This window comes from Arvicanthis niloticus, chromosome 13 (genome assembly GCF_011762505.2).
Source record: "Arvicanthis niloticus isolate mArvNil1 chromosome 13, mArvNil1.pat.X, whole genome shotgun sequence".
NCBI lineage: Eukaryota > Metazoa > Chordata > Mammalia > Rodentia > Muridae > Arvicanthis > Arvicanthis niloticus.
In genome coordinates, this window is record NC_047670.1 from 62,387,502 (window position 1) to 62,413,727 (window position 26,226).

General features: G+C 48.0%; 1 protein-coding gene across 4 annotated transcripts in view; it reads left to right on the forward strand.

Annotated features, from left to right (window-relative positions):
* The window catches only part of Tafa5 (TAFA chemokine like family member 5), a 212,321-nt gene that overhangs the window by 164,019 nt on the left and 22,076 nt on the right, over positions 1-26,226 (forward strand). For 2 of the 4 annotated variants that reach the window (XM_034517111.2, XM_034517112.2), the window contains exon 3: positions 12,394-12,521. The exons of the other annotated variants lie outside the window; for them this stretch is intronic. In XM_034517111.2, coding sequence (XP_034373002.1) covers positions 12,394-12,521 — 128 coding nt within the window. The remainder of the gene's footprint in view (positions 1-12,393; positions 12,522-26,226) is intronic. 4 annotated transcript variants of the gene reach the window in all.

The following is a 26,226-nucleotide window of genomic DNA, read 5'->3' on the forward strand; positions in this document are numbered from 1 at the left end:
GAAAGTAAATGCTTGTATTCCACACATGGAAATTAAAGCCTGCTGCCTCTCCTGTCTTCTCTCTTAAACAGCCTCTGTCAATTCAGTAGCATTTGCCCATGCAAAATGATTGGAGTAGTTTTTTTTCTTCTTACCTGTCTTGATCCTAATGAAATAATGAAACAAACACCCCCATGACAGCCACGGGCTGTGCTTTCTCCCTCCTCTCTCAATCTAATTTGATTACCCAAATCTGGAGTGGTTTATACTGGAGTGGCATGACATGCTAATCATAAAATGGGGCTCCCTATTCTTGAGGGCTGGGGGACAGTTCTCAGCAACTAATGAATCTCTGTAATCAGAGAGCCATCTTGAAAATTAATCCATTCTACTGCAACTATTTAAAGACAAAATCATTATCGAGGCCATTCTCCCTAAATTATGTTGTCTAAAAGTTGTGGGAAGGAACTTGTCATTTCAAGATGCAGTCTGGGTCTCACCCATAGTTCTTCCCCATGATGAAAAGATTTACGGTGAAGTGCTAAGGAGTGCCAGCCTCCTCTGGTTAGTACCCTCACTCCCCCAGATCTCCTGTACTCCTGTAGCAGGGCTGGACCCATCTGGCAACTGCCCCATGAATGACACCAGGGCACTCAGCCTGCTTTAAAGATGGTTGATGTTCCTCCCAGAAAACTTTGCACTCTCCTCAGTGGTGGAGTTGAAGGGAGAACTCCTTTCCTACAGAAGCAGTATCTTGGTTTTAAGAACAATCCAAACCTCTTGGGTGTGCTGCAGTGGTATACTTATTGATTTGGTTGTGAAGAGGCCTGGGTGTGATGTCCTTCTAGCCTCGGGCACTGCCTCCCTGCATATCTGTGATCCTACACCAAGGCTGGCGACAGAGGCCACTGAAAGAACGGGCTCCATGCTGTCACTCCAGTCTCCCCTTCTCCATTCATGAGCACTCTAACCAAATGGCACTACACTGGGGCCCACTGAGGGCCTGCTTTGATCGGTGCTGTCTTCCTCTCAGATGGTCATGGGGCAGGTCTGTATCTGTAACTCATAGCTCCTGGGCTGGCAAACCCTAGTCTACCTCCTGTTGCCACTATGGCAAGATACTGGTCACATCCTCTAGGTACACAGTGACACTTGTTAGTGCAGGCCTCTGTATCTTCCTGCATCACTTCCGTCATCCTGAAGTGGCCACACTTGATATGGACATCTTATCCTTCAAGGCTCAAATCTTTCCGGAAACACTCCTGACTGGCTCAGGGACAGCCTTAGAGTCCACACTGCCTTGCGAATTCTGTAGGGTGTCTCTTTATGCAGTACAGTACACTAGGGATGGCGTGCTCAGAACAACCATAAGGATAGACCTGCATCCACCTGAGTTGGAAATGCCCCAAGTCATGTGGTTGGGGCAGCCTGAATCAATGACTCTGCCCCACTTTGTACAAGAAGCACAGAGTGAACCTCCTTATTATAGGTTCTCCATGCAAGGCTGGGGCTCCTGCCTTGCCTGCACCATGGGTACGTGGGCCCTGAGCAACATTGTGGGAAGGGATTGGTGGCTTCTAAGCTCAAGCAGGTATATCCAAAACATCTGAGAAGGCTCCAGTAACCTTGCCAGCGATGTTCACTCATGGTTGGTGGTGCTGAGTCAGTACTTTCTCAAAGTACAGCGCCTTGGGGTAACCAAGGAGAATAATGACAAGCTGGAAGCAGGAAGCTACACTTATCATGGGTGTTAGGGTAGGGGTGTGTGAAAGGCTAATTCAGCCCACTCAAAGAGCAGGGTCCCCCAAGGCCTGCCAGCAAAGTATGGCTGGATCCTCCAGTTTATGAAGCCGTGCAGTCTAAGCCTCTGTCTTAGATAGAGGTTTCTGTGGATCTGGAGGAATGGGCCTGGTGGGTCTCCCAGAGTGTACTGGATGATCATAGTTGTTCTACTGCAGGTCAAGGCACACAACGGGTGGCCCAAGAGAAACTGTATAGCCTCTTAAATCTAGACATCTTGTACTGAGCATACCTGAGTGCCTGATACCCCTTCATCCCTAAAACTATTCATCCTTCTCCTCACTGTTGCCAATCACTGCCTCTTCACTCTCCTAGGCAGTGAAGGAGGAGTAGTGTTGGAATCTAGTCCTTGATCTCTGATCACAAACCCTCTACAGCATCAATATAAGCAGTTTGTGTACAGGACTATCTATCCTGTAGAGTCCCAGCTTGCTGCTGCCAGCACAACATAACCAAAAAATGTCCCAGGGCCTAGATAAGAACAGGAAGCTCTAGCTTCAAGGAGACCTCGGACCTTACCTCATACTCCTCTCAACCCTAGCTTTTCACAGTCATGAAAGTGATGGTGATGACGGTGATGGCCATGGTGGTGATGGGGATGGTGGTAATTCTCATAGTGAGCATGGTGTTGCTGCAGATGGTGGTGGTGGTCATGGTGATGACGGTGACTATGATGGCGATGACCATAGTGGCAGTGATAATTATGGTGATGATGCAGCCCATGATGATAAAGATGGTGGGGGGTGGTGCTGGTGTTGGCTGTGGTGGTAGACATGAAGATGACGGTAGTGGTAATGATAGTGATAATTCTGAGAATCATGGCAATGGTGGATGATGATGGTGAAAATGATGGTATCGACAGTGGTGATGACGATGTTGTTGATGGTGGTGGTGATGACCATGTTGATATGGTGGTGGTGATGGTGGTGGTGGTGGTGATGACCATCTTGGTGGTGGTGATAGTGGTGGTGACCATCTTGGTGGTGGTGGTGGTGGTGGTGGTGACCATCTTGGTGGTGGTGATAGTGGTGGTGACGACCATCTTGGTGGTGGTGATAGTGGTGGTGACCATCTTGGTAGTGGTGGTGGTGGTGATGACCATCTTGGTGGTGGTGATAGTGGTGGTGACCATCTTGGTGGTGGTGGTGGTGGTGGTGGTGGTGGTGGTGGTGACCATCTTGGTGGTGGTGATAGTGGTGATGACCATCTTGGTGGTGGTGGTAGTGGTGACCATCTTGGTGGTGGTGATAGTGGTGGTGACCATCTTGGTGGTGGTGGTGGTGGTGGTGATAGTGGTGGTGGTGGTGGTGGTGGTGATGACCATCTTGGTGGTGGTGATAGTGGTGGTGACCATCTTGGTGGTGGTGGTGGTGGTGATGACCATCTTGGTGGTGGTGATAGTGGTGGTGACCATGTTGTTGTTGGTGGTGGTGGTAGTAGTGATTGATAATAGTGATGGCAGCAGCAGGTGGCTGTGGGTCAACACCTCCTGCAACAGGAGCTGCCTCTCTGAACTTGTAGGATAGAGTTCTTGGCAGGGCAGGCAGCAGAGGAGACTGTGCACCCTGATTTTTAGGCTTTGAGACCTTAGTAACACATGATGAAGGGACTCCATGCTCAACACGGCACCCTTGTGCATATCTCTTCCCAGGCCTGCTTGGACAAAGGAGAGGCAGAAGACCAGGCCCAGCTGTGAGTAGAGTAAAATCAACGCTCGATCGAGTTCTCTGCCTTGATTACCTGGAACCAGTATCTGATTACCATATGAGGCAGCAGGTGACAGGATGCTCTGTTACTTCACAGGGATTAAAACAGCCACACAACTGCCAGTATCCTTGTGATCCAGGATGGACCCCTGACTATGGGGCACAAGGCTGTTCCTTGATTCTATCTGGCATCTCATTGCTGTGTTCATCATCTGCACCCCTTATGTGTCTCTGCTGGAATCCCAGCAGGCTGAAGCCAGAACTGTGGGAGAAGAGCAATGGCCCCCTGGGGACTGGAGATAGACCTCCCCAGAGATCTCTGGGCCCATTGTGAGAACTGGCCAAACTCACTTCTAAGCCAGGCTACTCCTTATCTGAGGCCCTGAATGCCAGTCCATGATAGAGCTGTGTCCCCGCTGCTGGGAGACCCCTTTGGCCCTGCCCTGGGGCAGGTCAGCCTTCTCTCCAGATGAGCTTCACCTCAGCTATGCCTCCTGTTCCTCTGACCAGCTCTCTGTGGCCTAGAAATGGGCAGACTAGAACATTTCTCAGACTCAAACGATGTAGAATGCCCTTGGAAGGGCGGCTCCCCCGCAGCCGCTGCTGAGTTGTATCGTTTTTATTATAATGTTATGGGAATACGAGCCCCAGCCAAGCTAAGCCCTCCCAGACTGTACAGCAGGAATAAACCAAAGCCCATTTACAATTAAACACAAACAAAACTGCAAAACCAATAAAACTGAAATTTGCAGCATTAATTTTACAGGGCAGGTGTTTCCCAGAGCCGCAGCTCAGGGAGTAGACTCCAGGGTGGAACAAACTACCTGCCGGTACTCAAATGGCTTCCGTGTTCATTCAGGGGATGCCAGTTCGCACATACATAAGGACAGCCGCCTGAACTGTGCTAATGACAGTGGCTTTGTTTGTTGTGATCACACCTTTCATTTAACGCAGAGCCATCCCAGAAGGCATGTTTAATAGCAGGTTCTTGATAACTCGTTTAAGCTGTCTCCTTCCCATGCCAACAGCTCTGCCTTGCAGCCTGACAGGGCGTTGCTTTAAATGGGAGTAATCCAATTACTGCAGGGCCCAGGAACAGAATCTTCATGGCTTATTTACTGCCCGTGCTTAGTGCCAATGAACTACTGCAAGGCAGGGAGTGGGAAGCAGAGAACCAGCAGCCCGTGGTGCTAGGTGTTGACGCTGCGAGCTGGCATTAGCCTTCCCAGGAGCTGTGCTCCACTGCCCTCCCTGTGGAATTCATGGGGGAGCCTCCGCTCTGAATGTGTGCATGCACACATGTGCTCACAGGAGTGCTGGCTGGGTTATGTGAGTGACTTTACTCATTGCTGTAAACAATTCCCGACAAGAGGCAAGCTAAGGAAGAAGGGTTCATTTTGGCTTCTCACAGTTTGAGGGTGCAGCCTAGCATGGTCAGGAAGGCGGGGTGGCAGGGTGGCAGGGCTGTGAGCAGCTGGTTTTGTTGCACCCAGTGTCTGGGATCAGCGATGAGTCTTGGTACTTAGCTTGTCTTCTCTCTGTTTGTCTTGTTTTGTATTTTATTTTTTAACATAGCCCCAACCCTAGCCTGAAAATTGTGCCACGCACATTCATGGCAGAACTTCCTACCTCACTTAATACAGTCTAGATAATCCCTCACAGACATTGCCACAGGCTTGTCTCCATGGTAATTCTAAATCCCATCAAGTAGACAGTCACCGTCAGCCATCACAGAGCTGAAATGTCCCCCTGCAGACCACACAGGAAGTACTGCATATATTCTAGTCCTTATTCCCTGTTGATAAGACACACACTGGAAAAAAACAGGTAAGAGAAGGCTCATCTCTGAGTCTTGGTCTGAGTTTTCTGGCCAGGGAGACCAGGGAGAAAGCCCATACTTCCTATGGTCCTCCTTGTCTGCCCATGAAGAGAATAGCCAGAACTGAGGAATCTCCTCCAAGTACCCAAATTAAGTCCATAAAACACTCATGACCCCAGGCGTGGGGCTTTGCTCTCCCAGATGACTGCTTCAAGTGGACCCCAGTAGTTAGTCTCTCTCTCTCTCTCTCTCTCTCTCTCTCTCTCTCTCTCTCTCTCTCTCTCTCTCTCTCTCTCTTGCTGTCTCTCTCACTGTCTCTCCCTCACTGTCTCTCTCACTCTCTCACACTCTCTTGCTCTTGGTTACGGGTTCAGGAGTACAAAAACAGGTCTCATAGTCTCACAGCTGGGCAGTTACCAAGAGTTGTTCATGGGGTTGAGGGTGGCTGCCATGCCATTGAGGAATAACCTCAAGGCTGGAACTGTAACATGCCTGGCCAAAACTTGTCTGGAGTGCAAAAAACAGGGTCTACTTACAGCATTATCTCCCAGGCACAGCGTGTCATCACAAACTCCTGTGTTTAGGGGAAGTTGGGCAGTACCTTCTCTGGTCCCAAGAGTGGACTCACCATCCCCCTTCCCCTGAGGGTATCCAAGGTGTACCTGAGCTGGTACAACAAAGGATTCTGCCAGGGAAATGATGATATTAGAGGTATTTGGGTTTCTTTTAGCAAACAGAACATAAACTCATTTTATAGTAAAGTGAACCAAAGTGACTGGCTGCCACTGCTGGAAGCAATGTGGCAGCATATGACAAACCTGCCGAGATTGAGACAAACAAACATAGCTGTGCTTTGCACAAGTAACAAAGCCTTCTGTCACTTGAAGCCATTCTTCCCCACCCCGAGGTCTATCTACTTGTCATTAGAGAGCCAGAGCCCACTAGCCCACAAGGCCTTCTTTCTCTTAGCACTACCCTTTTGGAAAGTGTTCATTCCCGCAAATGTTTCTCTCCCTGACTTTGTGGTCCTTTGTCCAGATTCTACCCTCTGTCTGAATTTCTACCAGCTAAACAGCCGCTTTCAACTCAATTTAAAGTTGCCTGGCTGTGGAAAACTGCCCAGGAACCTGTGACCCAGTCCTAGTCCTGAAAGGCCTGATGCCCCTGCATCCTTGTGTTCACTGTGTTGCGCCTACAAGGTACTTGTTCTTCACCTGTCAGAGAAGGGTCTGAGCTCCATCAGCTGCTTTATACTTGACCTTGGGATATCTGGGACAAACTTCTGTCCCATATGAGCCAAATGTGTCCACAAGAGAGACTTCATGAGAGAAGCAAGCTGCTCCACTGACCTTAGGACACTGCCTGAGACCCTGGCAGTATGGGACTGTCATGTCAGGTCAGCATCATAGCATCAAGGATGCATGCCATGGACATTGGTGTAGGGTCTCTGTGGAACTGTGGGGGAGTAGATGTGAGGTTTTGTACTCAGCTTAAGATGTACCTGTGAGTGGTGTGTGTGTGTGTGTGTGTGTGTGTGTGTGTGTGTGTGTGTGTGTATGGGTGATATAGATGTGTAGTGTGTCTGTGAACAGCATTTTGTAATGGATGTGTGTGCAGCCCTATGGTATGGATGCTGTCATGGTTGTGTGGTGTGTGGCTGCGTATGCAGTCTATACAAATGTACCTGTGTGTGAAATAGACAATAACCATAGAGAAACTACTTGCAGGCCACTATGCTACCTTTGGAGAAGAAGCATCTATGTGGAATCAGATAGCAGTATCTCTTGGTTCCACTCTGCAGCCCTATGAAACACTTAGGCTCTGGAACATTCTTCTTCCTCTTAGGTGCAGCCTCTTCTTCTGCCCAGCCTGGAAGTCACATGCTTGCCCTCTCTATCTGTCTAGAGTATCTAGTTTCTTCCAGGAACCTGGGAAACCTGAGACCCCATCTCCTGACTGCCACAGGCCAAGGAACGCTGGCAGTCATCAGATAGTGTAAGCTGTCTGCCCAAACCCAGACCACTGACCCCGTTCACTTATGCCTCTCAGGAGCGGCCATCAGCTCCTAGGATGCCCTTTCCCGTGCTGAGAACACTGGGCCAACAGGGCCAGAGACAGACCTCCTCAGCCCATGCCCTGGGCTGATGAAGTCGTGAAGTGGAGGCATGAAAGGGCCCTTTGTCTCTTGGATGTGGTAGCCCAGTGCTGGCCTGGCACTGTGTCTCCCACCGCCTCCAGCAGGAAGTAGGCAGGGCTGGGTGAGCTGAGCTCTTGCAGGAAAACAAATGGACCTGTGTGTCCAGTGCTGTTCCAGTGTCTTTAGAGGCTTGGTCCCTGGGCATGCCCAGACTCTGCTTGTCTATGTGCTGCTAGAGACCAGACCACAACACTGCCTGCCTGTTCATGCTCTGTTCTTGCATACACATGTAAGAACATGTGAGATATGTGTAAGTATGCAATGTGTGGATATGTATATGCATGAGTATGCATAGAGTGCATACATACATGTGAGTATATACATATGTGACATGTGCATACATGTCAGACTCAGATGTGTGGTGTCTGAGTATATATATATATATGTACAGTGTACATGTGTAGTAGTATATGCATCTGTGTAATTATTACATGTATGTATGTAGATGTGTGTGATATGCATGGTCCATATATCAGTGTGTGTGCTTATGTATGTGTAATGAGTGCATGTGTAAGCATATATGTGTACTTGTGTGCAGTTTTAAATGGTGTATGTATACATGTGTAGTTTGCTGTGTATACATGTATATGTTTGTGTATCTGCTATATATGCACCTGTGTGAATGTATATATCATTGTGTACATGTGTATTTGTGGTATATGCTTGTGAGAATTTATTCATGTGTGCCCAGTATATGAATATGTATTTGTGGTCCACATACATGTGGATGCACCGGTGTCCTAGATATACACATATGATTCTGTATATGTGTGTATATGTAGATGTATATATGTGTCCTAGATATACACATATGATTCTGTATATGTGTGAATGTGTGCTCTGTTTGCATGTGTATCCACATGGGTTGATTTACATTACATGCTGCTGTGCTTACATCATGTGAGATATGTGTTTGTACTCATGTATTTTATATGCACACCCATGTCTGCATACATGTATGTTCATGAGGATGTGTATGGCATGTCACTTAGACAGGAGCTTTGTCCTTCCCATAACTTAAGGCTATTAAGATCTGGTCCTGTCTGACATCTGTGCATGTCATCTTATTATGTGTGGGCTGTCCCCAGTGACAGCAGGCTGCATGCTTTGTCCTTCTTCCTACTTCTTACCAGGGTGTTAATAGGTGAAGGAGGCTCTGAAACCCTGTCTGTGTTGCAGGGAAGATGGTATTGATACAAGATAGCATGGGACTTGAACCTTTAGCCCACCAAGCATTCTCAGCTTCCAAAGCCCATCCATTCTTGGTGTGTCCTTCAGGCAGGCATGCTGGGGCTGGCTTCTGGTGCTGCCACCCAACCCTAGCCAGTCCAGCCTGAGTTACCTCAGGACTTGATGTCTCTCTAACAGCTATAGGCTCCCTGTTCATTCACAAGCCAATCCTGTTCTTTCCTTGTTAGTTGGGCAGAGAGTAAGTGGATGGGAGCCTGTGGCTCAATGAGCTGCTAGCCCTCTCTGAGCAGCTGACTGGGGGACAGGTTTGTGCATACAGGGAAACTTCTCATAGTGCTTGCACCTATCCCTTGCATCACTCACACATACACGGTGGCGGGGGGAATCTTTAACTTGTTGAGAAAGTTCTCAGGTTTGGGGGCTGGATCCTGAGTTCGGTGATTTGAGGTTTCCAGACTTATATTTGTTGGCAACTGAGACAGTTTTCATACCATCTTTTGCTGTCACCAAAAATGACACATCAGGGTTGGGAGAAGCAGCTGCTGGTGACTTTGCACAAATAATGAACATCCAGGGACAGATGTGTGACACAAACCAGTGTCACTTGCCTACCAACCATCTGTGCTGCTTGGGCCTGGTGCCTGGCTCTTTGCAATGTCTTCAGCATGGGAATACCCATGGCCTGAGGAGTCCACAGCTGGGGCAGCCATTGTTCTTAAAGCTATTTCCCAGGAAGCCAGACCCTGAGGGAGCAGCTGCCTTCACCTTCTCTTCTTTGAAGGGACTTCACAACCGACTTCAGATAAGGACAGTTTGCACTCCATCCATTCAGGCTTCCTTAGCATAATGCCATAGCCAGGCTGCTTAGTGGCTTAGCATCAGCTCTGAGGACGGGAAGTTCAAGGCCACTGTGATGGCATGGCCAGTTTCTGGCTTACAGATGTCTGCCTTCTTGCTATGCCCTCACAGGTGATGGGTTGCAGGGATGGGAAGTGCTTTTAGGGTCTCTTATAAGACCACTAATCCTGCCAGATCAAGTATTCATTCTTGTAACCTCCTTTGAATTCAGTTACTTCCTTGTGGTCCTATTTCTAAATACAAGAGTCAGGAGCTTCGGTACACAAATTTATATTGTGTCTGTAATGGTAGCATGAAAACAGCTAGCCTAGGATTCTGGCTATTGGACAGTCCTCCTTGCTGGCAACCAATATAGACACTGGGAAGGGGTGACAGACAGGCAACATAAACCACAGTGTTCTCTGCTGTGCTTGTGGCAGGCATAGCTAGTCAATTCCAAGACTTCTGTCAGCTGTGCTACATGTACTTCATCATAGACCCCCTTCTTCTGCTCTGTCATGCCTAACAAGGAATGGACATTCATCTAGCTGGGATGCCCACCTTCATGTCTTCCATACTATCCTAGGCCCTCCTGACCTACCCTCATGGTAGTTACCCTGGGGCCCAGCCTTTACTGTGTGAGCTCGATCCTGTGTCTCTGCCACCTATTACTCAACTTTGTTCAGGGCAGTCACTGCCTCCAGAGTCAGTGCTCTGGTTCTGTGTAGAGGGTAACTGTAGGGTTGCTAGTTCAGAATCAAGATATTGAGTAATGGGGAGCGTAGCACTGGCAGTTGTAACTTTCCGATGCCTGGTCATGGCACATAGTATCTGATGACAGTGAAATCCACTGATTCCACAGCAGGTGAAGGAATGCGTCTGAGCACACTCCACCGAAACTCATATGTGCTTGCAGAGTTGTTTACATGCCAGTTAGAACTATAGAATTGTACCTCTACTTTAAATCGGCCTGGAGTACTTTGTGTGTGTGTGTGTGTGTGTGTGTGTGTGTGTGTGTGTGTGTGTATCAGAAAAATTGAAAAGAAAGCCTAAGAGAAGGGAGAAACCAAGGTTATGTGTGGGACCCGGGGTGGAGATGGGTTGGGTAGGGGGTGTAGTCACCTCTTGTCTAGAATAGAAAAGTCTCTGTAGCTGTGTCATGTGAAGAGGACAGAGATGGACTCACTCCTCTCTACTAGAGTTGGTCAATTCTGCAGCTCAGTCACCAGCTCTTTCTACCTGCGGGACCATGGGGCCAATCCAAGTGTAGTGCTGCTTTAGGAAGGAGGAACCCAATTGAAAAAGGTGATGGTTCCTAATACACAAAACCCTGATATCCAGAAGAAATCAACTCAAGCCCACACGTGAGTCAGTGAACTCTAAGTGGCTGAGCAGTGCAGAATCCATGCTAGGCCCTTCCGGCATGAGGAGAGCTGTATCAGAGGCATGGAGGTCACATTAACAGGAATGTAACAGATATAACCTTACTGTTTGCCAGATCCTTTGTGATCCTAGACCCCGAAGGGTTTTGTGGTTCTATTTGGTTTCTTTTTCATGAAAGATGCTAAGTGTCTTTCAGTCTCGGACGTTGGGGTTAAAGTTAAAATCCTGTATAACTGAGCCTTCAAACAGTGCCCAGGGGTGCTGGTGTCCCTTCTGACCACCTGGATGTATTACATCCTCACTGCTGTGATTCAGTTCCTGGAAGAAACAGGATGAAAAGCTGATTGAATCAGGCTCAGTTCCTGCTTGCTTGGCTCCATGCTTTTAGACAGGACTCACTGGAACAGAAGTGGATAGCATGAGAAAGCTTATCACTTCATGGGCCACTGAGCAGCAGACAGGAAGTGCCCATACTAAGCTGGCTTTCTCCTTGTTCTTTGCTCTGCCTAGGTACCCAGGTAGCTCATTGTGCTGCCCATGAAGAGGGTAGGTAGTTCATTCCCCTTTGCCCAGTTCTCTCTGGAAAAACCCTTATAGATGCTCAGGGTTGTGCACCACTATCCTCTAGGTAATCCCAAGCTCTGTCACCTTGAGTATGATTGGCTATCTCAGAGACTTAACCTTTGCATGGACCATAAGCCTTGTGTATGGGTCTCTTGAATGCACATGCAATAGTAAGAATTGCCTCAGCAAGGAGGTTAGCAGGGTGAGCAGGTCATGGAAGATTCTGGTAATAAGAAAACTTACTTCATCATGGTCTTCCTCCTCCTAGGCTTCTCACAGAGCCTTCCTGACTACCAGGACAAACTACCAAACCTGGGTAGGTTTCCAAGAAAGAAGAAAGGTGGTTTTCATCTGTGTAGGCTTTGACATCCTTCTTCTGATGAACTCTGGGACCACATCCCCACTGTCAGCTCTCCACTAGAACCCGACCCTGTATGCTCCCAGGAGTAAGACAGAGACCAGAGCCTGCCAGTCTCAGAGCCTTGAGTCAAGACAGTGTCTGTAGATGAGGGAGATAGGGGTCATGTCCACTCTAGAGGTGCTCACTTCCTGACACTGAACCCTTGTCCTACCCAAGCTGTCTAGTGGACAGTCACCTCAGTACACAATCCATTTCTGACAAAGCAAAAAGTGAGGGTTTTGCCCCTGAGGAAGGGGAATGATGTTATGAAAACTGGCCCCCTGCGTTTGGGGACCAATGATGGTACACCCAAGAGAGATAATGCACAGCTAGCATCCATTGGAAATGCCCCTGAAATGTCATGATCCCTGTTAATGGACCTTCCCACTGTAATGTCCAAGTGTCAAGGCCTGGTTTAGGATGCCAGCACTCTACTCAGTGAGGCCAGCAGGTTGGGAGTGGCACACTGACCAGCTCTCTCTCCTCTCTCCTCTCTCCTCTCTCCTCTCTCCCACAGCTCGAATTATCAAGACAAAGCAGTGGTGTGACATGCTTCCTTGCCTGGAGGGGGAAGGCTGTGACTTGTTAATCAACCGGTCAGGCTGGACTTGTACACAGCCTGGAGGGCGGATAAAGACCACCACGGTATGTGGCCCCTTTCCTTTCCTGTGGGCATGATGGGGAGATTTAAGCAGACACAAAAGCCCATGATGGATGCAGAAAGACTCTGGGATGGAGCAGGGGATGGGTGGCAGCTGGTGTCCTTGTCCCTGTCACAGCTTCTCCTCACGCTCTGGGGATAAGTCCCAGAGAGCCTGTTCCAATCGGTTCGTCTTTGAGCACACAGGGATGGAGCCATAGGATTGGTTAGCTAGGATGGTCAGCTCAGAAATGAAGCTAATACAATGCACATTGCTGGCACCGAAGCTGCTTGGCTTTCTGAGGGAAATGCGGAGGTACATCAGGTACCGCCCAAATCTGAGAGCAATTTTTGTACCCCTCCTGAGGCCAAGGGGACCATGAACATTCAGGCCTGGGGATGGGGCTGCAAATGGTTCTGTCCCTGCCCCAGATAATGGTATAGTGGCTGCTAACAGACCCCAAGAGCTCCAGTATTTTACCCAACTCATTCCACTGAGCAGGGCACACTAAGCTCTTTCTGGAGGCCACAGCCAACCTGGTCTCCAGGACTGCTTCTCCTATAGGTAGTTGAGTACAGAGGACTTCAGGGAGTCCTTTGATAATGTGTTGTTGTTTCTGAGGTAATGGCACCACACACTGCCTAGACACTGTAGACAAATTATCTTCTATGGTCATGCAGCTAAGAGGCGAAGGGTTCTTGAGCAAGATAGATAAGCCTCAACCTCATCATCCAGGCTTACGACTGTTCACTTAGCACTGGCTTCTTTGAAAATGACACAAAGGTAAGACCTGTTCAGGGTCGGTATGGGGACCTGTTGGGCTGCTGAGCAGACACAGAAGCAAGCATAAGTCGAAGAGCCTTAGGTTCTGAGGAGCCTGGAGAGGTGTATGGTGTAGGGGAAGCCACAGCTATAGGATGCTCTGTGTCTGCCTCTGCCCTGTGCAGACCATAGCCACCTGAGCCCCTAAATTCCCAAGAACCCCAAGCAGGGACCACAGTTGGGTCTGAGGGGAGTGATAGACAGTGATGAGCCCCATCACCCATAACCACTCAGAGGGCTGCTGAAGGGATGCCCAAATGCCACATAGTAGCCTCCTGGATAAGGCTAAGCCTCTCCAACCACACCCTAGGCTGTCCCTAGATAAGGGCCATACTGGTGAAAACTGATGCCAAGAAATAAGTCCTATAGCCATGGCCCTCCGTGACTTAGGGCAGAGTTATGACAAGGCCAGAGGTTCTTACCTCCCAGGCCCATGTCCTTCTTAGAACCAGAGGTAGCCCTAGGCGCTGCGGGTTCACCATTTTCTGGGTCACACTTAGAAGAGATAAGTAAGTTAAGGCCATGTGTATTTGCAATTGCATACCAAAGTGGACTGGGAAGGTGTGAGGGGCCCCTAGGGCTCCTTTCAGGGACAAGAAGGGAACTCAAAAGCTCTGTAGTCTAGTCTACCCTGTGTCCTTCAGTCTAGAAAAATGAGGCCCAACTCCTACTGGATCCTCTGTCCTGAGGTGACATGTTTTTAAGGTATGTAAAATATTGGTTCTCAAGATAGATCTTTTAAAAAAACACATAATTTAAAGCCCCTGCTGTGTGTGATGACATCATGGCCTCATATAGAGTAAATTAATACCATAGGTTTCGCATGCCACCATAAATTGTTTCTCAGAGATGATGGTCTTACCACCCATTTTTTTTTTTTAAAGGCATGGTAGCCATGTGGTGGCTGCTAATTCCTCTCCCGTGTCACTCATTTCAGACTGGACCTTTCTCCAGGCAAGACCCCTCCCCAGCCAGCGCCTCAGCTATATCAACTCTGTATCCAAGCCCCACAGTGTTACCTGCCGAGTGGGGGCTGCTCAGGGGATGATCTGGGCCTGGGGAATCCTGTAACCTGTTCCCTCCTGGGGCCTCCTAAGTGTGTGTGATAAATGGATCCATTGATTAGCCCAGCGCAGCCCCCAGGCACATGCTGATGTTCAAATTTCCGCAATCACTGCTTCTCACAACTGGGGGTCACCACCCCATTAGTGGGTCGTGAAATTAATTTACTGGCTCATGATCAGCATGTAAAAGGAGGAAGAAGGGTCATAAAAATACTAGCGTGCTGCTCACGTCACTGGGATGAGTGCCACTTATCTCGCCACAAGCACAGCGGGTGCCGTACGAGATGCTGCGCCTGTCACTGTGGAACGTGGGAAGTTCGTGGCCCTGAGGACTCGGGAGACAAACGAGGCTCTGGGCTAGCTTTGTTCAGTGTTGCCTCTGGAGTTTCCCCTTTTACTTTGCCTTGTGAGCATCCATCTGAGCTGAGCCAGATGGCTGGTGAGACTGCTGAAGGTTCTCCTTGGGTGCAGAAGCAGCACTTTCACCTGTACCCATCTGCGGTGCATCAGTTCTAGAGACAGGATTCTCTCCCTCTCCCTGCAGTTCCTGGGCTCCTGGTTTCCACTAGCCCTGGCAGCAGGACTTACAGGGACCTAAATTAAAACGATCTGTAGGATTCTGGATGGGGATTCTGGTCCCTCATGGCTGGCCAGGAATGGATCTCTGTGCAGATGTTGGCTGGCTACGGCTGCACTGCACACATGTTAGTGGCTTTCACAGATATTCTAATCACTGTTTACTCTGCGCTTCTGTGATGTTTATGCATTGCAAGATGCTCAATGGTAAGCTGTACTGTTCCCTAACTCAGAATCAACCAGCTGGATTGGAATCCGTTTTTTCCAATTAGCTATTAAGCACCGTGTTTTAATTCTGTGTGCAGAAACAGGCAGTTGTAGGGGTAGGGAGGTTTGGGGAGGGCTTCTCACAAGTCCTGCTCGAGAGCTAGTACTGTGTAAACATGTATACCCTAGCGAGCATAGATCCGAATATGTTGAGATGCCAGCTGCAGGAACACATGTGGACATAAGTGTCCAACCTGCACCCAGTGTTTCGGGGTCTCTATTACAGGCAGATGTAGAGTCCATCTGAGCAGTGGCTCCTTTCAGCTTGCCTGAAACTGGCTGCTGACTTGGGCTGGCCAGCCCATCCCCCAACCCACTGGGGCATCTGGAGGTCAAGAGCACTGAGAACAGCCATATCATGAAAGAACACAAATGCAGATGGTCTGCTTATTAGCTGTCCTGGAAGCATCTTCTGCAGTGCCTAGCATCTGTCCATGGCAACCCTGCTTCAGGAGAGCTGGCCCGGAGCAGGGAGGGCCCTGCTCTCCTCTGATGGACAAGCAGCTGTTCAGTGGGCTGTTCTCATTCCTCTCAGAACTCTGCCTCTACAGTGTCCTGCCAACTTGGAAGTAGGGAAGGGGTCAGCCTAAAGGCCTGCATCATAGGATTCTGAAGGTTATGTGTGGCCATACTTAAAAATAAAACTGGGTTCCTCCCAGGAATCAACATAGGACCCTGACCATAGCTAGGTGAGTGGTAACACACAGGTGTGCCTAGGTTCCCACCAGTGTCATGGTCATCATGGAGCTCCCAGAATGAGGAGGAAAAATCTAAACTTCAGAAGGAAAAAATCAGTCCCACACTGTCCTGCCTTGACCCAAGATAGAAATATCTATTTGGGTCTAAAGGGGATTCTCAATTGAGAAAACACCTTTAGTGTAGTATTTTCCTAATTTGTGTTGACATGGGAGGGTCCAGCCCATTGTGGCTGTGCCACCCCTAGTAAGATGATGGACAGTCCTGAGTGCTGTAAGAAAGCAGGCTGGGCAAGTCATGGGGAACAAGACAGTAGTAGCATTCTTTTATGACCTCTGCATCAGTTCCTTGTCTGATTTTCTTCTATGATACAAACCCTAGCTAAGATACACACACGGACACAAAAATATACACATACATACACACATACAGAGAGAGAGAGAGAGAGAGAGAGAGAGAGAGAGAGAGAGAGAGAGAGAGAGAGAGAGAGATGCAGACCTCAGAATGAAATGCCTGGGGAACTGTTCAAGCAGAGACTGGCATCCAGGTGTCCCCAGCCCAGGTGTTGCAGAACACAGGTGCTGGACACCAGATGTGGCTCCTGGCATTCCTAGGTTGCTGGAATGGTCTTTCAGTGTGGAGGGGGAATAGGCCTTGCTCGCAGAGCCCACACCATTGGCTCTACACCCCTACCCATGTGAAGATCAAGAATGAAGGGACTAGAATCTGATGGGCATTCCCCAGAAGCCGGAGCAATGAACAGGTTCCTGGGTTACACTTGTAGTAAGAATCTGGATAAATTTCCAAAGGTTTGAATCTGGAAGAAGAGAATGCTTTTCTAAGAAGTCAAATGGGAAAATGAATCCCTGGGGATGGGAGTAATGCAGCTGCTTCAGCCCGAGTTCATTGCTCATCTGTGTATTAGTCCCTGCCCACCATAGATAGGCACTGCAGCTCCATCTTGAGAGGTCCTCTAGCTTGCAATGAGAAGTCTCATGTGTGCATGACTTCTAAGGGGTGAAGGCTGAGCTGAATGAGCCAACTCGCAGTTAGAGAAGCATGTCCACCTTAGACCCGGCCCTTCACCCAGCACCCAAGACAGCTGATTTTATAGGTGGCCAGGAAGGGCATCTCCTAGAGGGAATGAGGCCCCAGCAGAGAGGTTTAGGCAGTGCACAGGAGCCATGCTAGAGCCCACCTGAGTGGTCAACAGTTCATCTACACAGCCACGGTAGGGTCAATGCAGCAACCTTGATCAAAGAAAGAGCAGATGACCCGGAAGGCATGCAGTATACAGCATATGAATTCCCTATGTCACCATGAAGTGACATAAAGAACTGCCAGAATGAATGTGGAGTGGATTATGGCCTGGCTGCTCCTGGAGACAGCTCTGGTCACTTTCCAGCCCCAACTCACAGCAAGCAGTGAGCCCTGTATCAGAGCCCAGGATCCTTGGGGACAAGGCCAGCCTGTGTAATGGGATTCCTAGCTTTGTATAAAGGGAAGGAAGAGGTGTCCTGGCAGGGAGATCCTTGGCTTCCAAGTGACTAACCACATGTGAGCAGCAAAGGGGATTCTAGTTTTAGCTACCCTAGGTAGCATCTGCCCTGTTTGTACCCTCTGGGACCCTGTGGCTGTCTTACTCCTTAGAGTAAAGCCATACCAGGAAGTTTCATTGTCCCCCAGTCCTGCTAGCTATCCCCATAGGGTCATCCTACCTCTGTCTGATGCCAGGAATCTCTGCAGTTTATATCCTACTTGTGTACACAGGTAGCTCCCTAGTTCTGAAACACCCAGACATTAGGGACATGGCATGCAGCATTTCACATATTTTCTTGATTTAATATCCTTCATTCTCCAAGATAGTTAATTCAGTTAATTCCACATGGATGAGACTGGTGAGCACAAGCTTGTAGCGCGCACGCGCGCGCACGCGCACACACACACACACACACACACACACACACACACATGTTACCTTCTCCTGCTCCTACAACCACTAAGCCATTCCCTGTGACATTTACATCTTTGATTCCAGATGTCCCCTGAGCTGGCCCTAACTCCCAATGGCACCTGTTCTCAAGAAGCCACCTTGCTAGAAAGACTGTGTCAAGAGACATATGTGGGCTGTATCTAGCCAGTAATCAAAGGAGCAGGTGGGACCCTACCTTACATGGCAAAACAGGCCTTCAAGAGACTTCCTTAGCCTTAGCCAAGATGAGGCAGAACGCCCCAAGGGAGCAGCGGAATCTATGGGGCCAAGAAGGCAAGGCTGAGGATCTAGAATCCTCCCTCTGAACACAAGGGGGACAACTGGAAAGGAAGTGTCATAAACTGGAAAGGAAGTGTCATAAGAGCTCATCTCAAGGGGCAGTGCTTCCTTGTGACAGCCTGACTAAGTTAGTGACTCCAAAGGGGGCACCTATGTGACCTTACTGTATCTCACAGGGACAAGAAGAGTTGGTCATGGTGATGGGTTGTCTTCAGTGGACACCGGGATATTCTTGTGGGGATTCTCTGTTTGAATCCCACATCGAGAGGGAGTCAATGAGTCACCTTCCATGCAGCTGACCTAAGCAGACTGCATTGACACTCTTTTCTTAAACCTGCTTGGCTCCCAACACCCTCCTAGTCCTAATGCCACAGGCCTAGGACTGTGAAGACCCAAAGAACCAACCTTTGGGATGCAGATCAGCTCTCTTGTCTACCATGGAGCTCATTGTCAGGGAGGAACCTAGGCCAAAGTTCAGAGGCTGTGACCTCCCCCCCCCCCCCCCAGTATGATCAGAGGATACCTATGACATCTTGCTGGTAGAGAAGAACCAGACATACCAGGAGCATGGGCAGAGGTAGAGCCAGACACACCAGGGCAAAAGAGAACCGCCATGCACGACGAAATACTTCCAACAGGCAGACTGCCAGAAAGGAACGTCACAGAAAAGGAGGAGGAGGAGAAAATCCTGCCTGTGACCCTGGAGCAGAGATGGCCTCTCGCCCAGCAGCACTGCACCTCAGATCGATTTAGATAGTTTCTGGACGTGACGTCCTCCCAAGGACAAAGCAGACTGGATTAAGAAGTGGTGTGAGCACTGAGGCGGCCCGTGCAGACTCAGTCCGCAGGAGCCCCATGCCTGAGCCCTAACCCAGCTTTGTTCAGCACAAGTGATGAAAGACCACAGTCATTACTTGGATCAGTGCGCAGTCCATTCTGTGCCTGTCTGAGTCACCCTGTTCATCACCGTGGTAATAGCCGGACATTTTAATGGATTCTGTGCACAAACAAAAATGTATATGGTGGTGCTGCATCAAGTAGTATTGTAAGCAGAGACATCCTTCATGCTCCTGGCGGATATGAGCCCAGAAACGAAAACAAACAAAAGAGATTGGTTTGACAAAGCTACGTTATTTCTACTGGCATTTTTCAGAAGGAGAGGCATTACGGCTGGTCCCTCTTTTCCATAATTGGTCTGCATTCATCTCAATTTCCCTTAAAGCGGTTGTTCATTAAATTGTTTTAAATGCATAAACGACAAATGGTCGGAACTGGGGGAAACTGGCTCAGTGCAGAGTGGAAGACAGAGCCTGTCATATAAGACAGGTGGGTGTGGGGTGAGCTCACTGCCACAGGTAGGGTACTCCTCATGATGGCAGAGGTGACCAGCAACTGGGCAGGCACTGAGCAGGTGGCACCAGGATGGCTAAGGGTTCCAGTGAGGTTGAAGATGAGGAGTCAGGCTCTGTTTAAGGTTGGTGTTCCAAGACCAAGAGTAGGACCAGGGAAATCTAGTTTCTGCCTTTATGAAACTGGACCACTGCTCAGCCTCTTCCCGTCTCCCCAACCCTGTCTCCCTGTCTGTCCCTTTCCTCACATTTCAGATACATTGGTTGGATGTTGAAAGCTTAGGATATAGGCTGATTCAGCACATGGCCCCCTATGTTAAGAAAGTGTTGAAACCCTCACAGGTCACTAGAGAGGTCAGTCTTTGGTGCTCAGTGAATACACATGATTATCTCGGTACCTACTGCACTGCCGAGAACATAGCTGAAGTAGTACCTGTCCCCAGTGCTACTGTACTTCTGTCACACATACACAGCTGAGGGAGGCAGGGGGCTCCTGACTAGAATGTCCTTCACCCATGGAAGCTGAGAATAGAGGTGAGATCTTGTTCTTTCAGAGGTGGCCCCCCTCAGGGCTCATCCTTTCACAATTCTAAGCACTTGCTATACCCATGGAAAAGGTAAAGCACCTGCATAGGCCACCATGTCCTGACCAGCCCTCTGCTGTGGCCTAGATACCCCCTAGACTTGAGGAAAGCAGGCTGTGGAATGGTCCAGAAAATTGTGTTAGAGGCCTATGAAAAGACCCTAAAGTCATCTCTTAAGTAGAACCCAGAATGGTCAATCTAATAGGCTGCCCTGTACACAGGGAAGTTGATACCCAGTTGACCACCCTAAGATGTGGCATTCCAGGCCACTGCCACCTATTGAGCCAGGCATGAGTCCCCGACAGGTAACCTTGCTTTCCTCAGGAATGGACCGAATTGTATCTTCATGGGTAATGTTGGCTGAGTGCTCCAGGTAGGTTTCCATATGTTGTTCTAATTTGACCTTAGACTTTCTTAGGTAGAAATGGTGTTATCATTAAGGCCAGAAGTAAATGCAGGTCTCAGCTATATGAGCAACAGCAAGATATTGAATATAAAGTTGGAAGATAAGTTAGCATCTGTGTGTTCATCATGGAAGCTGTAGGGGCCATACCTTCTGACACCTTCCTGAGCTCTGTCCCTGAGCCAAGCTATCCCTTAGTCCCAGGCTCCCTGAGTTGGTCCTCGTTGTTAAGCTGTACAGATTTGACTCACTGTCCTTAGCCAGTTCTGTAGGCTGAGTAAGCAGAAGTGGCTTTGTTGGTGGCAGACCCTTTGCAGTGGACTCTGTGTGCTACAGAGGTAATGAAATGTGAGCCTTCGGCATAGGTGTTTGTCTAAGGGTTTCTATTGCTGTGGCAAAACACAGAAATCAAGTTGGGGAGAGAAGCATTTATTTGTCTTACACTTCAATATTTTCAATATTATCTGTATTAGTCAGGATTCTCTGGAGTCACAAAACTTATGGAATGATTTTCTCTCTCTCTCTCTATGTACATCTGTGTACATATATACATGCTATAATATATGATATTATGGAATTTATTAGCATGGCCTACAGGCTGCAGTCCAATTAATCTAACAATAGCTAGCTATGAGCAGTAAGTTTAAGAACCTAGTAGTTGTTCAGTCCCACAATGCTGGGTGTCCCGGCTGGTCTTCTGTATGTGCTGGAATTCTGACAAAGCAGACTCTAATGCCAGTGAAGGAATGGATGTGCTAGCAAGACATGGGGCAAGATTGTGAAGAACCAAACCTTTCTTCTTCTGTTGTGGTTATAGAGGCTCCCAGGAGAACATGTGGCCCAGATTAAAGGTGTGTCTTCCCACCTCAAGATCTGGATTAAAAGCATATGGCTTCCTGCCTCAAGATCCGGATCACAGGCATGGACTGTAGTTCATTCTAGATACAGGAAAGTTGACAACCAACAATAGCCTGCACATTATCGAAGGAAGTCAGGACAGGAACTCAAGCATGGCAGGAACCTGGAGGCAGAAACTGATGGAGAAGCCACAGAGGGGTGCTGCTGACTGACTTGCACCCCACAGCTTGCTCAGCATGCTTTCTTATAGAACTCAGGAACACCTTCCCAGGGGTAATGCCTCCCACAATGAGCTAAGTCCTCCCCCATTAATCACTAATTAATAAAACGCCCTACAGCCTAATCTTATGAAGGCATTTTCCCCCCTTTCATGTAAAACACCAGTAGTGTTTGGGATACATCTTTAAAAAAAAAGATTGAGGGATTTGTATTCATTCTATCTGTTCCTCTGAAGGAAGTGAAACTACCAAGCTGAGGCAGAACCCACACTTCTAATAGCAAAAACCCAGCCCTGAGGCCACCTCTGGCTGGGGAGAACCTGTTGGTGGTCACATGAAAAGAAACATTTCTTTACATTTACCAGCATGCGCCCAGGTCCAGCTTGGAAGAGGACACAACAACCCATATCCAGGGGAGCAGAGGGAGTCTGAAGACTTGGCAACCAAGCCTTCTTGGAATGTAGGGCAGCTTTGGTCTCTGCTTGGTGAGATTCAGGACTGGAGCCCGGGGAATTGAGCTTTATCTGTGAAAAGCATGACCCGAAGAGAGGCCCAGGTAACCCTGGAGCAGCCCACTGGGCTCACACTGGTGGCCTCAGAGGCGTTGCCAGGATACTCCAGAGTTGAACATAGCCATGTCTGTTATTCCAGGATAGTGTGGCAGAGAAGAGCCTGGACTGAAGGCAGGCCCTAGTGCTTGCCCGCAGAGATGCACAGTGCATGCAAAAACACTGGAGACCTAAGAGCGGAATTCAAATGTGTATCAGAAGCTACAAATAATAGAATTGTCACCACAGAAAATGGAAACTACTCCGTGAGAACAATATTAAAACCAGGAAACAGCAAAGTAGAATGAAGTGGGGAGGAAGATTTGGAGGCCAGGGAAGGGACATAGAGCCTCAGAGCTGGGGTACTACCTGGAAGAACCCTGCCATCAGGAAGTGAAGAGATGAGCTTATGGGTGAAGTAAAGTGTTAGAAAGAAACACTCAGGTCCCCCCAGGTGGATGGAAAGTCCTAACTGGGGAAGGAACTTGACTGAATCTGACATCACAGGACATGCCTGACTTTGATGAATGAAGGAAACCTGTGTAACAGCCATTTAGATGACACTGAAGAAAAATAAAAGATGATTCACAGAACCAATGCAGACACACTGTTGAGAGCCTAGGGATACCTGAAGCCAGAAGATGAGAGGACTTTCAACAAGATAGACCAAAACACAATCTCCCTCGTGGACTCAGCCTTATAGCTAATTGCTTTGGACAGAGGTAGTAACTAGGAGCATTTTCCATGACTGGGAAAGCACAACCCCTCATACTGTTCCTATAAAGGTGAATAAAGGATACACTCAGATCAATAAAGCAAGACTCAGAAATCAGGAGATTATAAAAGGTCTTGTGTGGGAAGACTAATGTGACACCAATCACTGGCCATGATGGACACATACCTAAAACCCCAGCACTAAGGAGACAGAAGCAGGAAGATCTCCAATCTGAAGCCAGCCCCTTGCTATGGCTACACAGTTGAATGCAAACTCCCAGCCCTGTTCCTTGATTTGCTCTGACTTTTTGCAAAGTTCTCCTTATGTAAATGATGCTTTAGTGTCACCTGTCATTGATTAAGGCTGGCCAGAGAATAATCTGCAGCAGTGTGGGAAGGATCACTCCAGCCCATCCTCAGTACAGGGTCATTCCTCTTTGTGGTCAAAGGTTTCCAAGATGACTTTAGTCCCCTGGGAAATGGACTCCTTGATTTGATTGGCATTAAAAATGAAACTAAGTGGAACTAAGCCTGCTTTCTGCTAAAGCACCACAAACAGAAGAGCAAAAAGGACCAGAGGAGATGTGCAAAATGAGTGGATCCAGAAAGGTAGCCAGAAGCCAGTACAGAGTATGACAAGACCTTGCTGCCTGTGAAAACAATAAATATAAATGGACCAGCTGTCCCTATTTAAAAAGCAAAGACTGTCAGGTCAGTTGTTCAAGATAGCAATGGTTCAGAGTTGTCTAAAGGCACTCTAAGCAACACAGAAAAGGTTTAAGGTGAAGATAAAGTTATATCAAGTTACAGAAACGAAAGTAAAACAGAAAGTGAGATATAAGAAACTGGAACATTGCGATGTCATAAATCAGTACAGCTACTTAATGACATATATTTGTTTGCGCATTGTAATTCAATGAAATGAATATAAAGGGTAATGTCTGGGACCTCCACAGATGGCAGGCATGCCAGGAACACAGATGAAGGAAACATGATTGCAGATGAAATGAACAGAATTGAAGTTGAGGTAACATGGGGAGTTATGTGCATCTCTCAGGTCTGAATAATTACCACCAAGAACTGGAGTCGGGAGAAGCAGGGCATAGAAAGTCCATAGAGAGTTGACTTGCAGCAGTTTCCCAGGCTAACTCAGAGGTGACCTGACTCTCAGGGCCTTCATCTGTGTGCATATAAAACAAGCAAGATGCTGCCTCCAGGGCTGGTACCACAAGTGAGTCATCACCTGATGTGATGGCTGAAGAGGGCAGAATATGCTGGACTGTCACACATGGAGTTAGGGTCCCATTTAAGATGAAGCAGAAAGAACTCACTGTGTCCAGTATTCTTGGTGTGAGTGAGGGGTATCTTTACAAATCAGAGACAATGAAAATAAAAAATAATGATAATTAACTAATTAATTAATTTAAAATTAAGTAACCGCCCTCCAAAGAGAGGAAAAATTAGCATCAAAATTATCAATTAGCTTAAAAAGGAACACCTAGAATCAGTTGCTGTGTCTTTGATAATCTTATAAAGACGTGATTTTTTTTTAACTTCTATTTAGCCCACATTTTTAAGGCCAAAAAGTAAATTTAGGAAGAGGATATCAGTCTCAGACTGTTTATACACTCGAGAACTGCCGCCACATTCATCGGGATACTGGTGCTTTGACTGCATGCATGATTTTTTTTTTCTGTGCAGAAAATTACCGAACATATCACAGAAGGGAAAAAATGTTAATCTCCTGTAAACTTTCTAGGCTGAGGGAATTTGATGGGCATGTTTAGCATGCAGGACTCTCCCATCGAAATTCTGAGACACATTAGAAACTGCTGGGTTTATTTGGGAGCCTATGATGTCCTGGTTGCAGGTGTATCCTCAATACTGAATAGGCAACAGTGCTCATTTCTGTGAAGTCTGAGGCTGGTGATTCAAGGTATGCTGGGCATAGGACTCACCCAGCTGAGTACCCTTGGGACCTGAGCCCTCAGCTGTCTGAGGTGCTGCAGACACATGCTGGGTTCCTGCCCACAGCATGCCTTTGCCAGTGGCACCTATAAGAAACCACCATATCCTGGACTCCGCAGTCCTTGAAAAGTAAGACAAAGCCAATGGCCACAAAGTAGGGTTTATAGAAGGAATGAAATTATACTTCAAAATCGGGTAGCATTTTGAAAGACCAGAGTAAGTTGTACCCAAAAAGAAAAAAAAATGGAGTTTCCCCTGTAGCTAATGTACCTGAAAGGCAGCAGCCAGAGAATAATTACACTGGTAAATAGTGAAAATCAACCAAACAGCACCAGCAGCCTCAGACCTTAGCCTAGCACAGTGGGTCTGGTGTCCCTTGCCTTATGCTGTGTCCTTGTAAAGCCAGAGGCATCGATTGCCCCGCAGGCAGGTACAGGCCTGGAAAGAGGCCATTCAGGAGCTTAGGCCACTACCACTGGTCACTCATTGGACATTCTTGAAAACCAAACCCAGAGCCATGAATGTCTGAGATGGGAAATGAAACCTTCATGAGCCTCAGAAACTCAGCTCAGTGCCTCAGAAGTAATTCACTGGACCTGCTACCAGTGTATTCAGTTTGGAGGGTTATGTGCCCATACACACCCTATAGTGTTTGGCAAGCAGTGTTCCATAGACCAGACCCAGCTGCCAGATAAAGCCATGGGAAGGATCAGTTGTACTCACTCACACATCTGATGTTGTCATTCCCATTAAGTTTCCGAGGAAATCCTTTGAGACTTTACAAAGGATTTTACGTTTTGTCACTGTAGTTCAGTCAGAGGTGGGTACATGTCCTTGTCCTGCTACAGCAGACATGTGACTCCAAAGTTGACGTGGAGCCAAAGGTCATATGGTACCTGGTTCTGGGCTTGAGACTCCAGCCAGACCTGAACCCTGGCTTCTGCCACTGGCCCACATGAGATGGGGTGAAAATCATGTGGACAAAGTCCCAAGCTCTTGATTAAAGCTTGGCAATGGTTAGTGTTTGTTACTACTGTCTCCTGACCCATGGAACAGATCATGTGTCCCTGAAATGGAGCTAAGGGTTTCTAAGAATTGCATTTGGGACACAGTGGTTCAGAGCATCAGCGACTGCAGGGAGGATGGGCTTAGTATTTCCAGGAAAAGTCAGATTGGATCCTTACCACACACTGTGTTCCAGATGAAATTCCCTAGGGACTGCAGAGTGGGATGAAACAGATGTGGTGAAGACAAAGCAAAGATGAGTACTGAACTAAGTTCAGAGGGAGGGAGAAGGCTGCAGGTTCAAACCTAGCCTGCAAGCCACAGCTCATGCTTCCTGATACCATGAGCTGGGCAGTATTCTCTAG